Source organism: Anopheles bellator, chromosome 2, assembly GCF_943735745.2.
Source record: "Anopheles bellator chromosome 2, idAnoBellAS_SP24_06.2, whole genome shotgun sequence".
NCBI lineage: Eukaryota > Metazoa > Arthropoda > Insecta > Diptera > Culicidae > Anopheles > Anopheles bellator.
In genome coordinates this window covers 3,011,372-3,025,458 of record NC_071286.1, presented here as the reverse complement: position 1 = coordinate 3,025,458, position 14,087 = coordinate 3,011,372, and the positions used below count along the sequence as shown (strand labels likewise).

The 14,087-nt window shown below is 55.5% G+C and overlaps 3 protein-coding genes across 3 annotated transcripts; 1 reads left to right on the top strand and 2 right to left on the bottom strand.

Annotated features, from left to right (window-relative positions):
- The first annotated feature begins 507 nt into the window (after positions 1-507).
- Positions 508-4,349, top strand: LOC131208825 (actin-interacting protein 1). The gene is made up of 5 exons (XM_058201728.1): positions 508-665; positions 1,523-1,644; positions 1,724-3,142; positions 3,201-3,351; positions 3,443-4,349. Exons 1-5 carry the CDS (start codon positions 650-652, stop codon positions 3,553-3,555), a joined length of 1,821 nt encoding a protein of 606 aa, XP_058057711.1. The 5' UTR covers positions 508-649; the 3' UTR covers positions 3,556-4,349.
- A 946-nt stretch (positions 4,350-5,295) lies between these two features.
- On the bottom strand, positions 5,296-13,014 carry LOC131211851 (uncharacterized). Its single transcript, XM_058205494.1, has 7 exons — positions 12,903-13,014; positions 11,537-12,640; positions 11,220-11,350; positions 7,286-7,839; positions 6,498-7,228; positions 6,345-6,433; positions 5,296-6,270 (listed from the first exon to the last, which is right to left on the bottom strand). The coding sequence occupies exons 1-7, from the start codon at positions 13,012-13,014 to the stop codon at positions 5,296-5,298; spliced, it is 3,696 nt and encodes a 1,231-aa protein (XP_058061477.1).
- Positions 7,995-9,770, bottom strand: LOC131210593 (cilia- and flagella-associated protein 157). Its single transcript, XM_058203865.1, has one exon. The coding sequence runs from the start codon at positions 9,768-9,770 to the stop codon at positions 7,995-7,997; it is 1,776 nt and encodes a 591-aa protein (XP_058059848.1).
- Positions 13,015-14,087: the final 1,073 nt, after the last annotated feature.

The window sequence follows — 14,087 nt, the reverse complement described above, 5'->3', positions numbered from 1 at the left end:
ACCATCAATGTCCTCATTGTAGTGCCAAATTTCCACGGTTACCCAAATTAAGGGATCACATTCGCATTCATACGCAGTGACCGACGCATTAAAAGATTGAACGTGACCAGCAATAGTGGAAGCGTTCGCGACGCCGCTGACGCAGCAGTGACGAAATGTTCCACTTCCCATAAGACGCGCGTACCTCAAACCTGTATATAACCCGCCTAATCATTTACAATAAAGTCAGAATCGATCTTGAACTCGAACAGAAAAGACTTGATGTTTCACTATTTCCGCTCTTAGTAAAGAATAGAGGTTGGTACTCAAAGGATTCACAAATTGTTTTCTAAACCGCGGATTATTATTATTCATTCATTAACAACGGATTTTTATTTACATAAAATGTGCCAATACTGCGCACACAATTGTGGGCGCTCCCGGTGAACTGTTGAGTGGCCCGCTTTTTGGCGAAACGTCAGAGTGAGCATCGGCCAGTACCGTTTGAGTGCCAAACCCGTTCGGGTCGAATCGTCGTAGCTTCAACGCACACGGGCAACGAAAATTGAAGCGATAGTTTTCCGCTGCGTCCGAGTGTGTGAACGACAGAATTTTGTGTGTGCCTGAACCCTTCGAAGCGCTCCGGGACGGTTTTGGATTGTGCAAAATCATGGCATACTCCAACAGTAAGTATTCAAAGCGGCTGCCAGATTGCTGTGACTCACGCCCTCCTGTTGGCGTTTCCTGTGTGCGGAAGCGAATCATAATCGAATGAGTGATAGCAGCGGCGGACGCGGCACCGGAGAAACGGAATCACTGTGTTGTGCTGTGACCAAATAAGGCAATGGCACCGCCTCTACTCAGGCTCTGACAGTTATTTCCTTCTACTGTCCGGGGTGCAAATTCCCTTCTATGGTGGTGTGGCACATATTTCTGCGGAACCGATAATGTGAACGAAAATATTGCACTATGCGCTTCCCGGCTTCGCACTATGTAGCCGGTACGCCTCGTCATCGATTGCGAAACGGCATGTTGCTGGGTGTGTAATCTGATATTTGGCTCGACAAAGGCAATGAACTCACTGATTGGTTCTTGTTTTATCGTCACCTCTTCGCATCAGCTTTCGGCAGACTTGTATCGCAGTAGACATGGACGTGTCCAAAGAAGGAAAATCGTTCCGCCATCACCAACATCGCCCGCCAAAATAGAAGGGGGAACGATTTATAAATAAAACTGCGAGTGCCGTTGTGGGTCGAGCAGTCGGTGGTTTGGATGCGTCCTTTGGAATCGGCATGTGCATTCGAGATGCAGTTGCGAAACAGTACAAGACACTCGTTTTGGCCGAAAGTGAACTGAATTCGAATCGCACGCTCCAAAGCTTGCTGGCGTGACGAAACTCGTTGTTTGCGGGACTGAAATCCATAAACGACGCGTGGTCACTCGAGCGCAGCACGGGGGTGGGCAGTATGCTGTTTTGGTGCCATTCCGTTTCTCTGCACTGTACTTTTTTTTTGTGTAAAACTTTTCCCATCACCGTCAACAGAATTCATCTACGCGACATTGCCCCGAACACAGCGTGGCCAACCGATCGTGCTGGGTGGCGATCCGAAGGGCAAAAACTTCCTCTACACCAACGGCCACTCGGTAATTATCCGCAACATTGAGGTAAGTCGGGATGAAGCGTTTCTGGAGGCCTATTCTTTCCCTGCCGGGTTGACTTTGGCTCTTTGAACTTTGTTTTTAGAATCCGGAAATTGCTGACATCTACACGGAGCATTCGTGTGCGGTAAATGTGGCCAAATACTCGCCCAGTGGGTTTTACATCGCTTCTGGCGATCAGTCCGGCAAGATCCGGATCTGGGACACGGTGAACAAGGAGCACATACTGAAGAATGAGTTCCAACCGATCGGTGGTCCGATTAAGGATATCTCGTGGTCACCGGACAGCCAGCGGATCGTGATCGTGGGCGAGGGTCGCGAACGGTTCGGGCACGTGTTTATGGCCGAAACGGGCACATCGGTGGGCGAGATTTCGGGTCAATCGAAACCGATCAACTCGTGTGACTTTCGCCCGGCACGGCCGTTCCGCATTGTGACTGGGAGCGAGGACAACACGATCGGCGTGTTCGAGGGCCCCCCGTTCAAGTTCAAGATGACCAAGCAAGACCACACGCGGTTCGTGCAGGCGGTCCGCTACTCGCCGAGTGGCCATCTTTTCGCGTCGGCAGGGTTCGATGGGAAAGTCTTCCTCTACGACGGCACGACGTCTGAGTTGGTTGGAGAGGTCGGTTCCCCGGCGCACAGTGGCGGTGTGTACGGTGTGGCCTGGAAGCCGGACGGCACGCAGCTGCTCACCTGTTCCGGCGATAAGTCCTGCAAATTGTGGGACGTCGACACGCGCACGCTGATCAGTGAGTTTCCGATGGGCAGCACGGTCGATGATCAGCAGGTGTCGTGCCTGTGGCAGGGCGAGCACGTCCTCTCGGTGTCCTTGTCCGGGTTCATTAACTACCTCGACGTGAACAATCCGACGAAGCCGTTGCGCATCGTGAAGGGTCACAACAAACCGATCACGGTGCTAACGGTCAGCGATGATCGTAGCACGATCTACACCGGTAGTCACGATGGAGCCGTTACGAACTGGAACTCGGGCAGCGGCTGCAACGACCGGGTTGGGGGCATCGGCCACGGGAATCAGATCAACGACATCCGGGCAGCGGGAGATTTCGTGTACACGGCCGGGATCGACGACTCGATCAAGCAGATCAGTGTCGAGGGCAACCAGTACACCGGGGTGGACATGAAGCTGGCATGCCAACCGCGGGGTATGGACATTCAGAAAGGTGATGGTGGCAGCAATACGATCGTGGTCGGGTGTGTCAAGGAGCTGACCGTGCTGGTGGACTGCCAGAAGGTGTCGACCCTGCCGATCGCCTACGAATCGAGTTGCGTGAGCATCAATGGGGAATCGAAGGACGTGGCGGTCGGTGGTGACGATAGTAAGGTGCACATTTACTCCTTCGATGGCAGCCAGCTGGTGCCGAAGGTCGATCTCGAACACCTCGGACCGGTTACTGATTGCCGCTACTCGCCCGACAACAAGCTGCTGGTCGCTTGTGATGCGCACCGCAAGGTGATCCTCTACAGTGTGGACGAGTATAAGGTAAGGTAGCACTAGAGTCTATCCAACCGAACTCATACGCCAGCGGGATCTTTTACAGCCGGCCCACAACAAGGAATGGGGCTTCCACAATGCCCGAGTGAACTGTGTCGCCTTCTCGCCCAATTCGCAGCTGGTGGCCAGCGGATCGCTCGATACCACCATCATCATCTGGTTCGTGGCCAGTCCGGCCAAGCACACGATCATCAAGAGTAAGTGCAGACCGGTCCCCGTGGCCAGTCTAGGCCACTTCTTGTGGGTTTCACTCACTAATCGTCCGTCATGGGCGCTGTTTGCTTGCAGATGCCCATCCGCAGTCACAGATTACCGGGCTGGTATGGTTGGACAATGAAACACTGATTTCGACCGGACAAGACTGTAACACGAAGGTTTGGAACATTGAAAACGTTGCCTAAACCTTCGATTCGCCTGTGTGTTTGAGAAAATGTGAAAATGGCCAAAAAAGCGAGCACTGAGATGATCGACAGAGCGCCGGGGACAACAAACTGCAGCCCACCATCAGTACCACAATCCGTGTTTTTCTTCTTTTACGCTGTACACAATGGTCGTATTTATTTCTCTGTTATCAGTTCCTTTCGTTACCTTGCCTTGCCGTGGCCACGCACGTTGATAGACCCGTCAGAGACGGAAGCGTGAAACAGGCTGGCAGCCGCGACACCGGCAACCGGCGCCGGATCGTCCGTCATTAACGTCACCGTACAAAGTATGCGATTTTTGTGTGTTTTTGTGTGAGCGTGTGTTGCGTCGATCAGTTTCGATCTTCATCTTCCGTTTTCTCGTGAAGCACCCAAAAAGGTATTAGTAACCGGTATTCGCTACAGTCAAGCCACGCGTTTCTTTCTTGCCTAGTTCCCAGGAAGTAAAATGCATTTAACTTTTAGACCCCTTGCTTTTGCCAACACGCATTTTTGCGCCAATCCTTGTTTGGGAACCATCAAACGGAAGGAACGAAAACAAACCAAGAGAGAGAGAGAGAGAGATGGGAGAGACCGAATGGCTGACTAATCGGGGCCCGGTAGTAATACTAATTTAACTATTTTATTAGTGATTTGCTACGAACGAACATTGTCTACAAATAAACCTTTTTTACGATGATTCTGAAGCGTTTGGCGTTTCTCACTTCGAAACACTCGTCTTCTCGAAAAGGCTCCGCAACAAAGCAAAGCAGGAAATCGAAACAACCGTTCACTTTCGTTTGTTTATACTTTATTTCTATGCGTACAAAACATGCCAGAGTAAGAGAAACCGCAGAAACATAACGAAACGTTTTTTTTTGTCTAAATGTGCGCCCGTCCATTTTGATTGGTTCCCAATTTATAGTTTGTCTAAACGGAAGGCTTCGCATTGTACAGTGCGCTACGTAAGTTTCTGTCCAACCCGCACGTTTGTGTTTTACCGGCGGGCAATTGCCAAATGCCAAAATAAATAATAAAATGTACACATTTACACACTACATAGCTACAGGGTGGAGGCGATCGTATATAATATAGATGTTAAGCGCATCGAAAGTAAGCACAGGTTAATTGCAACGTTTTTCTTCTTCCAAACACAGCACACGATCAAAGATGCGCCGCAGGGGGATTGCGCAAGCACGCGACGCACTAGAGAAATCCGCAGAAAGCAGCTAGCAGCTGAGCCTTGTGGCGATGGGAAGCTCCCCTAGCACATATTTACAGTTGGTCAGTAGTCAGTCTCGGCCAAGGGTGCACATACAGTTTGCTACGCTACGCAGGACGTTTACGGCAGGGGGGACAATGCAAGAAAACCTGGTCGAACTAGCTGGTGAGTGGCGGAAAGTTGCAGTGACCGTGACCGAAATGATACGGCCCGTGCACCAGTATCGCTCTCTCGAATCTACAGATATATGAAGAATTTCTTTGTTTCAAAATGATGTGGCCTATTGTGAGTGTCACGATCGGAGGGGCGGCCTTTGGCAACGCCTGTGGCGCCGTCGCCTCACGAATAGGTTGACTAGAACAGCACTCGAAGCGCCCTCTTTCGGCGTGGCCCATCCTCTACAACATGTTGATGATTCTGATCGATATGGTGCAGATTTGAACATTGTACTTCCGTTAAACCACCCCCCCCGGTCCCATCGTCCTCGGCCAGTTCCCGACACCTTCTACTCACTGGGACTAGATTCGAACCCTCGCGCAGTAGTCGCCCTCACTAGGCTCCAGTTTGCTTTCGGCGATCACCTTCCCAGAGCTCGGTGTGCGCTTGGTGGTGCCCGGCCCCGGCAGCAGCGTAGCACGTTTCTGATCCGCTCCCTCTTCCTCCTCCTCTTCCTCGTCCTCGTCGGCCTCGTCGTCCGCGAACGCAATGTCAGCCATTTCGTAGAAATCACTGATCTGCTTATTGTCCAGCGTCGGCGACGACTTGGTGAAGGACGTCTCCTTTTCGCGCTCTTCCGCCGACTCGTCGGAGGAGCTTTTGCGTGCGGACGAACCACTTCCAGACCCGAGACCACCAACATCGGTGCCGGATTCGCTGCCACCGTTCGCTGTGCCACCGTTGGCACCACTGCCGCGGCGTACCACAATCAGATCGTGTAACCTTCGTCTCCGACGTTCCGGCCGGGCGCCGGTGTCCAGCGCCGTTGTCGATTGGCCATCGCTTTCCGAGCAAAGGTCACTCTTGGAGATGCTGCTCGACACGATAATGTAGTCGTTGCGCTTTTGTTCGGCCAGTTGCCGTATCAGTTCCTCGCTGGGCGTAACACTGGCGCTCCGATCTGGCCGGCCACCGTCGTCACCGCCACCGCCGGCCAGCTCCTTTAGCTCATCATCCTCATCGTGCACACTGTCCCGAAGCCGGCGTTGGCCGTCCTCTTCTTCGGCGTCGTCGAGCGGCGGGATCCACACGAGAAAGGCCGGATCCATGCCGAGGTACGAACCGGGCGCGGCACCCGCATTGATCACGTTGTAGTCGTAGTAGTCAAGCTCCATGTCTTGCTCGGACGGAGCGCCGAGTGAAAAGTCGGACCCGGCCAACAGTTTCTGCAGGTTTCGCTTCTCTTTGCTGTCCTTCGCGTTGCGAGTGCGATAGAACAGGCTCCGGCGGACCAGCGCCGGACTGATCACGCCCGGATCCGGCGGCGAACAGCATTCCTGTAGAATCCAAGCCGTATTAAAAGTGCCATTAAATGCAGCAATGACAACGACGGAGTGCAAGGAAAACCTACCACATCCGAAGGGCTCACGTTGGTCAACGTAGCCGTACTGGTGCTGGTCGCCATCAGGCAGGTGGCACTCTTGACGAGCCCCTGATCACCTGCGAATAATTGTGGACATTAGACGGGCATTCGATTGAGCGGGGGGGCCGCGCCGGAACTTACTGCGGGCCGTGTCACCATCGTGCTGGCGAGTAAACTTTCGCGTGACGAGCGGCGTTTTCTCGCGGTTCAGCGAAGAGTACGCCGAACTCAGCTCCGTCGTCGACCGTTCGTCGTCCGTCAGCTCGGTCGTGGTGCGCACGGACGCCGGCCCCTGTTCCCCGGAGGCCGCGGACGGATGATCGAGATCGTTCAGAGCGGGTTCGGGACCCTCGCTGCCGTCCTCCGTCTCGTGTGCGGTGTGCTCCAGGGAGCCGGCTTTCCGTATCTGCAGCTCCATGATGACCTCGGTGCTGCCGTCGGAAGCAACCGCATCCACCGAGTGGCCACTGTGTACCGAAGACTCCAGCGCGTACTCGACACTCTCGCGGAACCGCTCATGTTTGACGGTCGTAATGGTCCGAGGGCGCAGCTTGACGTACGAAACAATCTCCGAGATCAGGGTGGTCGTCGATACGGCCCGCGAGCGAGGCTGGATCGGTGCGGACGCCCCGCCAACCGATTGGCTCGAACCGAACAGTGTGTGGGCCGGCGAGTCCATCGCTTCCATCCGGTGCGTGGCCAGCTCGTACTTGCGGTAGCGGAAGATGTACTGCAGCACGAGCAGGAAGCTGACGATCACGATGAAGCAGATGAAGACGATCGCACAGACGTGGGCCACCGTGAAGCGTGCGTAGCCCTGCAGACTGTACACGATGGGCATGATCACTTTGCTCGCGATCGTGGTGGTGTTGCTCACGACCAGCAGCGCCTGCGTAGCTTCTGAAATGAGGAGGTGGCATAAACGTTACTATTCCGGCCAGAGCCGAACTTCCGGAACCGTGGTCCGCACGGACTTACTGATCTGCTCCGCCTGACCCAGAAAGCCGGCGTTACACGCGTCGTCGTAGTCATCGCTTTTGCGCGAGAAGAACTCCACTAGCAGCATGTTGGCGGACGCTTCCGCTACGCCGTGCGTCCCACCGCCCGGTTCCGGCTGGTCGCCGGCACCGTACTGTAGAATCAACTCGTCCGCCACGGAATCGCCGTCCCGTATCTTGAGCCACTGGCCGTCGCACGAGAACTTGTGGAAATCGACCGTGAACCGTATCCGGCACCCGTCGTCACCTTTGATGAGCCAAAGGCTCCGATCGGGGCAGCTGTGCGAGGAAGACCCGAGCAGCCGCTTCGGTTTGACCATCCCCAGGTGGATGACACATCCGCACCGGCAGCCCGGGCCAATCTCCGTGTTTACATCCTCGATCTCCAGCGGCAGATTGACGTTACCGATTGCCGGACTAAACATACACTCCCAGGAGTCGGCCGAGCTCTCCAGACCGCACCGCTCCGTCTGCACCGATGGACCCTGCATCGAGAGAGAGAGATCCCGGAGTCGATTAGAGCAACCCAGTAAGAAGACTGCTTCCGTCGTTTAGTTTCCTGTTTATTTCATCGCAATCACCAAACCCCACAACAATTGCTGGCCCACTCCTGTGCCGAAAAAGGAACAACCACCGGACCTCAGTCCGAATCACTCTTGGAGCCGGCAAACTCGATCGTTTCATCCTCGATCGATTCCGGTGCATCGATGATCACGACGCTTCCGTCCGGGTACTGCTGCTGCTGCTGCTGCTGCTGGGTCAGCCTCTGCTGGCTTGCCTCATCATCACCAAGCTCCCCTTCGTCCTCCTCTTCACCCTCTTCTACCCACTCCTCATCGTCTGGGTCGTCCCCGGAGCCGTCGACGGCTGCGCTCGGCTGCTCGGCATCTTCGAACGATTCATTCGAATCGTGAAAGACGAGCCGTGACCCACTGACCACATCGATGATGGCCCCACCGCCATCGGCCTGGCTGGTGTCTTCGGCGTCCAGCGTCACGGCGCTCGACTTTTCCGCCTCATCACCCCCCAGATTGGCCCCCGGCACTTGGTCGGTGCTGGAGCTGATGATCGGAGAGTCGCTGGCTTCGTCGTAGCCGTGCGTCTTACGCAGGATCGTGTCCATGGATTCGCGCGGAATCACTCCCAGGTCACCCTGGTCGTACAGTTCGGTGAGCGACGCCACGATCGTCTCCACCGATTGGTCCGCCTGCGGTTGCATCTCCAGCTCGTTGAGCGTGTTCAGCAGGTCCGCGATCAGCCGCTTCCGTTTGATCTCCTGGTACGGCAGGTCCGAGTCCTCCTCGTCGCCCTTGAAAGCCGACCGCACCGTGTAGCGGACCGTCTTCAGTACGTCCGCGATGCGCTCGAACTCCTTCCGGTGGTGCTCCGACTCGCTGCGCAGCGTCTGGCGGTCCGAGTTGATGTAGTGGATGTACTGCTCCAGCACGCGCACCTTCTGCCGCAGGTGCGTGTACTCCTTGCGGGTGGCCTTGTTCTCGCTCTCCAGCTCTCCGGCCCGCAGCTGGTACGCGTTCAGCTCGGCGTTCTTTTGCACGAGCGCCTCGAACTGGTCGGTCAGCTTCTCGATCGTCTCGAGTCGCTCCTGGCACGTCTGCATCAACCGCTGCCGCTCGGCCACGTCGATGTTGGCCTGGTTCCGTAGCTCCGTGCTCTGCTTCCGCAGCTCGGTGTGCTGCTTCTGGAGCCGCTCCTGCGTGTAGATCATCCGGTCCATCTCGTTGTTCAGCGCAATGTTCTCACGCACCAGCCGCTGCGTGTGGGCGGCCACCCGGATCTCGGACGACTTGGTGAACTCCGTCGACAGCTGCAGCAGTTTGTTCTCGACGTCTTTCCGGAGCCGGTCCTTGTCCAGGATCACCTTCCGTTCCATCTCGTAGAGCGTCGACTTGTGCCGCTTGTTCTGCTCCTTCAGCTCGCTGTCCTGCGCGTCGAACTTGGCCATCAGCTCGTCGCGCTGCAACCGGAACTCCTCCATCGAGTTGAGCTTCCCGGTCAGCAGCTTGATCTCGGACGTGAGCTGCTCGTGCATCGCCCTATACTTGCCATCGAGCGTGCTGATCTGCCGCAGGCACTCGTCGTTCTCCTGGTCCCGCACCTTCGACAGCTCGCTCAGCTTGTCCTCGAGCTCCACGATGGTGCCCACCTTCTCCTGCAGCGTCCGGTCCAGGTACGCGGTCACGTCCGCCCGGTCCTCCTCGATCTGCTTCAGGCGGCTCTCGAGCTCCTCGTTGCGCTCCTCGATCTTCACGTTGTGCGTCCGCAGGCGGGCCAGCTTCTGGTTCAGGTCGTTGATGGTGATCTCGTAGAACTGCCGGTCCACGGCGCTCAGCCCGTCGACGGGCTGAATCTCCGGGACCGCCTTTTTCGGTTTCTTCGGTTTCTTTTCCTTCGGCATCGCGCTGCACACTGCCACGGATAATTTCGCTCCCCAGGGGACTCACCGACTGCTTTTGCAGTCTGCGCCGACGACCGACGAGCCCTACTTTGATCCACCTTACCTTGGCAACCACCGTACACCGTCGATGGGCGGTGTATTGATTAAATTTTCTGCTCCAACCCTCGGTGCACCGGAGGAAGCTTGTCTCGCCAGCGGGACAGGGCCGGCTGGTGGTGGCCATACGGCGGACTTTGCACGCAAACTCGCGTCTGCACGGCTAGCGTAGACACGAACGTCTACATAACTTCAGTGAGGTGTTTGTTTATTTGGTTTTGTTTTTTGCATAAAACCGTGCGGCAGAGAAAAGGCGGTCGGGGCGGCCGTTGGGTGGTTTGTAAAGTTTGGAGCTTTCTGGTGTACACATTTCCAGTATGTGCTGCCATGGTTTTATCTATTTTTAGGATTAATGCAGCTAGTTAGCAAATAACGTGTGCCAAATTGAAGCGTAACGCCGTAACGTCAAATGGATCATCGCAAGCAACGGGCTACTTAGGTTGTTGTTGGAAGTTTCGTGATTCACAATGAATGTTTAGTGTTACTAAAACAAATTCAAATCGTTTGGCTTGACGACGCAAGGACACAGTACCGGGTAAGGCTGGTTTGGCGGTTTTATACGGGGATAATTATTCCACCTATAGGTTAATAGCCACTCACTGTCAGTTTCGACCACTTTGCTGGAAAAGCATTTTTGATATTCTTTACAGCTTTACAGGAACGGGAGGGAACACAAGAAGCTCCGTTGAAAATTCTGAAATTTTCCCAAATCTCAGATCCATTTTTTGTTTCGGGTTTCGGCCACCATCTGCAAACTTCTAACCCAAATGCTATCAAATGATTTCTCTTTGCTAAGCTTTCGTGCCAAACCTTCAACTCCACCCACGGGGGACCGTGTGGCGCTCTCTGGACATTCCCGCCACTTCCGGTCTCAGCCGCAGCTTATTTGCCTGATGTTGATTACATTTCGCCCGATGGATTACCGGCCGGCCGGCACGTCCTGGCCACACAAGCCAAGGCCACAGCTTTGACGAAAAGCAACTCGGGCTGGATTCCAGATTGCAGAAGTGGCCGCAGCTCCAGTTTATTAGAATCCATTTTTACGACGACCACTCCCTCCCCGGCGCCCTGACAAGCTGCTGCCCTTGCGTCCTTTGCTCACTGGATCGGCTAGCGCGTTCCCGGCGATATTAAATGTTTTGTGCCGTGCAGCATTTTCAAAACTTTTCCACCGGAGAGGAACACCTCACTGGAAACGTGTTGCATGTCGCGGTGGCGCGCTGGTGGAGGGCAATCATTAAGGGGTACACGGGACGGCACGCAAGCAAAAAAATCGATACCTGCAGCTGGTACCAAGCGGCGAAGGCGAAGATTTTAAGTACCGGACCAATTGAACACGAGACGTGTACCTACCTCACAGAACTTGGCACCGTAGCGGGGCGGTGGTGAGTCACAAAATCGATAGCGATTCCTGATGCCACCGCGACAGGTCGTTGAGCAGTGCGTCCAGTTGCTCCAGGGACCCCATCCGCCCGAGTCGGAAGCTTTTCGGAGAGAGCAGCGAAAGAATTGAATTATTAGAGACAACACAAATGAAGCGAATCCACCACAAAAAACCGAACCGTTTCACCGAAATTTGATTAATTCACCCGTGTCACTCAATGCCGGGCGAAAACGTCAAATTAAAATTTAATTTGGCTGGGGGCACCGGTCCATTTAATGATAGTCACCTGTGACCGGAAGCGTGGGCACACAGTCCATCCGAATGTCCGCCACGGCCCCGGATATGGCCTGGCTGACGTAGACGAAGCAGTACTCGACGAACTTCTCGTAGAACAGGTCGCACTCGAAGTACAGCGAGTGTTGACCCTTGGAGACGCGCTGCTCGGCGATGTAGTGGAGTGACGTCGGCGGCACGAGCGACAGGACGTCGGCCCGCAGTTTCGCGTACACGCGGACCCGGTCCGCCTGGTGCAGGATGCAGGCCGGGTACTGGAACAGCACCCGAATCCCGGGCCCGTGCGGATCACACGGGAAGATGCTGCGGGTGTGCACGGTGAAGACGTACTGTTTGCTCCAATCGGCTTGCAGGAGCGCTCTGGAGGTGCGCTGCAGCAGAGCGGCCAGCGACGGATCGACGAACCCGGCACGGGACTTCAGCTGCAACCCGTAGAACCCGGCCAATCCGAACAGATCGCACCGGAAGTGGATCTCCCGGTGGCGCGGCAATCCTCGGACCTGCTCGGTGTAGAGTATCTGCGTCCTCGCCCCGGACCCATCGCTGCACGAGCCTTCGGACTTTCCGCAGTACAGCAACTCCAGCCAGAGCTCGGGCAGGTCCAGAGGTGTGGTGGCGGCGGTCGTGGGCAGCTGACAGTGCGCGTCGGCGAACTCGAGCGTTCCCCGTATCTTCACCAGCTCCGGGTAGGTCTCGGTCCGGTTCGGCACGATGGACAGCCGTGCCGGGGGCCAGCTGACGTTCAGCGGCTGTCGCAACCGCTCATCGATCAACGTCCCCTCGGTGCGCCGCTCGTCCAGCACCGCCAGCTCGTAGGTGCCTCCGTGCAGGAAGTGGTGGCACGGCACCTTTATCTGCGTCACGTTGTGATTCACGTCCAGCCGGATGTCGAAGGTGGTCCGCGACGACACCGCGTCCAGGGGGCCACCGGGCGCGGCCGGTTGGAACCGCGATATCTGCAGCTTCAACCGCGGCTCCCCCACGCGACTCTCCACCGTCTGTTCCGCGTGCAGCTGAATGTCCAGGTCGTCCCCGTACGCCGTGTAGGAGCTCGGAAGCACCAGCTTGCCTTTGCGCAGTCCACCGACAGAATGGGCTGTAAAATGGATCAAATGGGGAAATGGTGATGAAAAAGGGAAGCGCCCGCACTCATAACAAGAATCGGGCGGATTGGGTTCCGCACCGGCGGATGTTTAAACAGGCGGCGCCCAATCCTCGGCCGCGCTCCATGGAACTGACGTTGAAGTGATAAATCAAAACTATATGACCCCGTTTTTTGCCCTCTGCTCGCATTTCGAAATTTTAAAATTACGACTACGAAACAGGGCCGGTCGGGGACGGTCGTGCTGCGGACTTACCGTGCTGCAGGAGCAGCAGCAGCATGAGTAGCGTGTTTACGTAGAGGAATGTGGTATGTGGCCACCACCGCACCACCGTCGTCGCCGCCCTCGGTCGGCCTGTAACGTGCATGCTGCTCGCTGCGCAGCCCTCCAGCAGAGTAGAATGGTAGGACACATCCGGACACATCAATATCCGGCGGCTGGTTGGCGTTGGCTGCTACCGAATGCTAGCTGTCCGGGCTGCCACATGTCTCTCTCCTCTGCTGTTCCTTCTGTTGGGATATCGCTGGGACGAAGAATCCCGCACGGGCCTCAACCGGGACACGATAAGGCACAGATTTGGCACGCGGGATCTGAAACGGAACATAAAGAACCAAATTGAGCCGTGGTCGTTTGACGGTAATTTCGTTTCAACCTGGGCCAAGGTGGGGCCAAGAAAATTAATTTAGCGACGCGAAACCGTTTCGACGTGTGTAACCGGAGAAGCGGCTTACGGTTTGGGGCGGAATCCTTAGCAAAGAGCGCAAGTTTAATCTAATCCCCGGCACGACAAGAAACGTCGCCCCGAAAGACCCAATAACTGGTGTGTTACTTGCGTGAATTGATACTTTTCATTTACAACGACGACACGTCGACAGAGCGAGCACCCGGGGGTCGCTGGGCCGAGTAGAATTAATTAATCATAGGTCTCACTTTACCAACAACAACCCGGCACAACGGTGGTGCAGAGTGTGAACGTGATCGGATCGGCCACAGGCCACCGGCCCCCGACCACGGCACTTGGGGAATTATTAGAAAATACGACGGACCGGAATTGGCATCGACAGGCCAGCCCGAGCCCGGCAGGATGGGAGGAGTTTTGCAAAAGTCACAGGCGACACCATTGCGACGGAGAATTCCATCCGGATGATGGTCCAGGATGATGAAGGAGCTTGCTGCGAGTTGGGAGGAGCCCTACGAGGGCGCCACGTGATTTATGTATTTAATTCTTCACCCGTACCCACCGGTGGCCACTGCGGTGGCCGATGCCGAGTAGAGCGAGGCTACGAGTGTTCGATAAATCCACCGCGCTAAACAATAGATCTTTATTAATCGGGGAAATATTCGCCAACAATTAACAGTCGGTGGGCTCGAAAGGCTCGTCGATTATTTATGTGTCAACGGGATGTGAAGTTGCGACAAAGGTTCCAAAAGAAAGCCACA

Excerpts from the sequence above, each read along its gene's own strand:
- LOC131208825 (XM_058201728.1), top strand. Across the intron at positions 3,143-3,200 it reads ACAGTGTGGACGAGTATAAG|CCGGCCCACAACAAGGAATG; the intron begins GTAAGGTAGCAC and ends GATCTTTTACAG. Across the intron at positions 3,352-3,442 it reads CAAGCACACGATCATCAAGA|ATGCCCATCCGCAGTCACAG; the intron begins GTAAGTGCAGAC and ends GTTTGCTTGCAG.
- LOC131210593 (XM_058203865.1), bottom strand. The coding sequence starts at position 9,770 with ATGCCGAAGGAAAAGAAACCGAAGAAACCGAAAAAGGCGGTCCCGGAG.
- LOC131211851 (XM_058205494.1), bottom strand. The coding sequence starts at position 13,014 with ATGCACGTTACAGGCCGACCGAGGGCGGCGACGACGGTGGTGCGGTGG. Across the intron at positions 11,351-11,536 it reads GCCCACGCTTCCGGTCACAG|CTTCCGACTCGGGCGGATGG; the intron begins GTGACTATCATT and ends CTCTCCGAAAAG. Across the intron at positions 7,840-11,219 it reads ACGGTGCCAAGTTCTGTGAG|GGTCCATCGGTGCAGACGGA; the intron begins GTAGGTACACGT and ends CTCTCGATGCAG.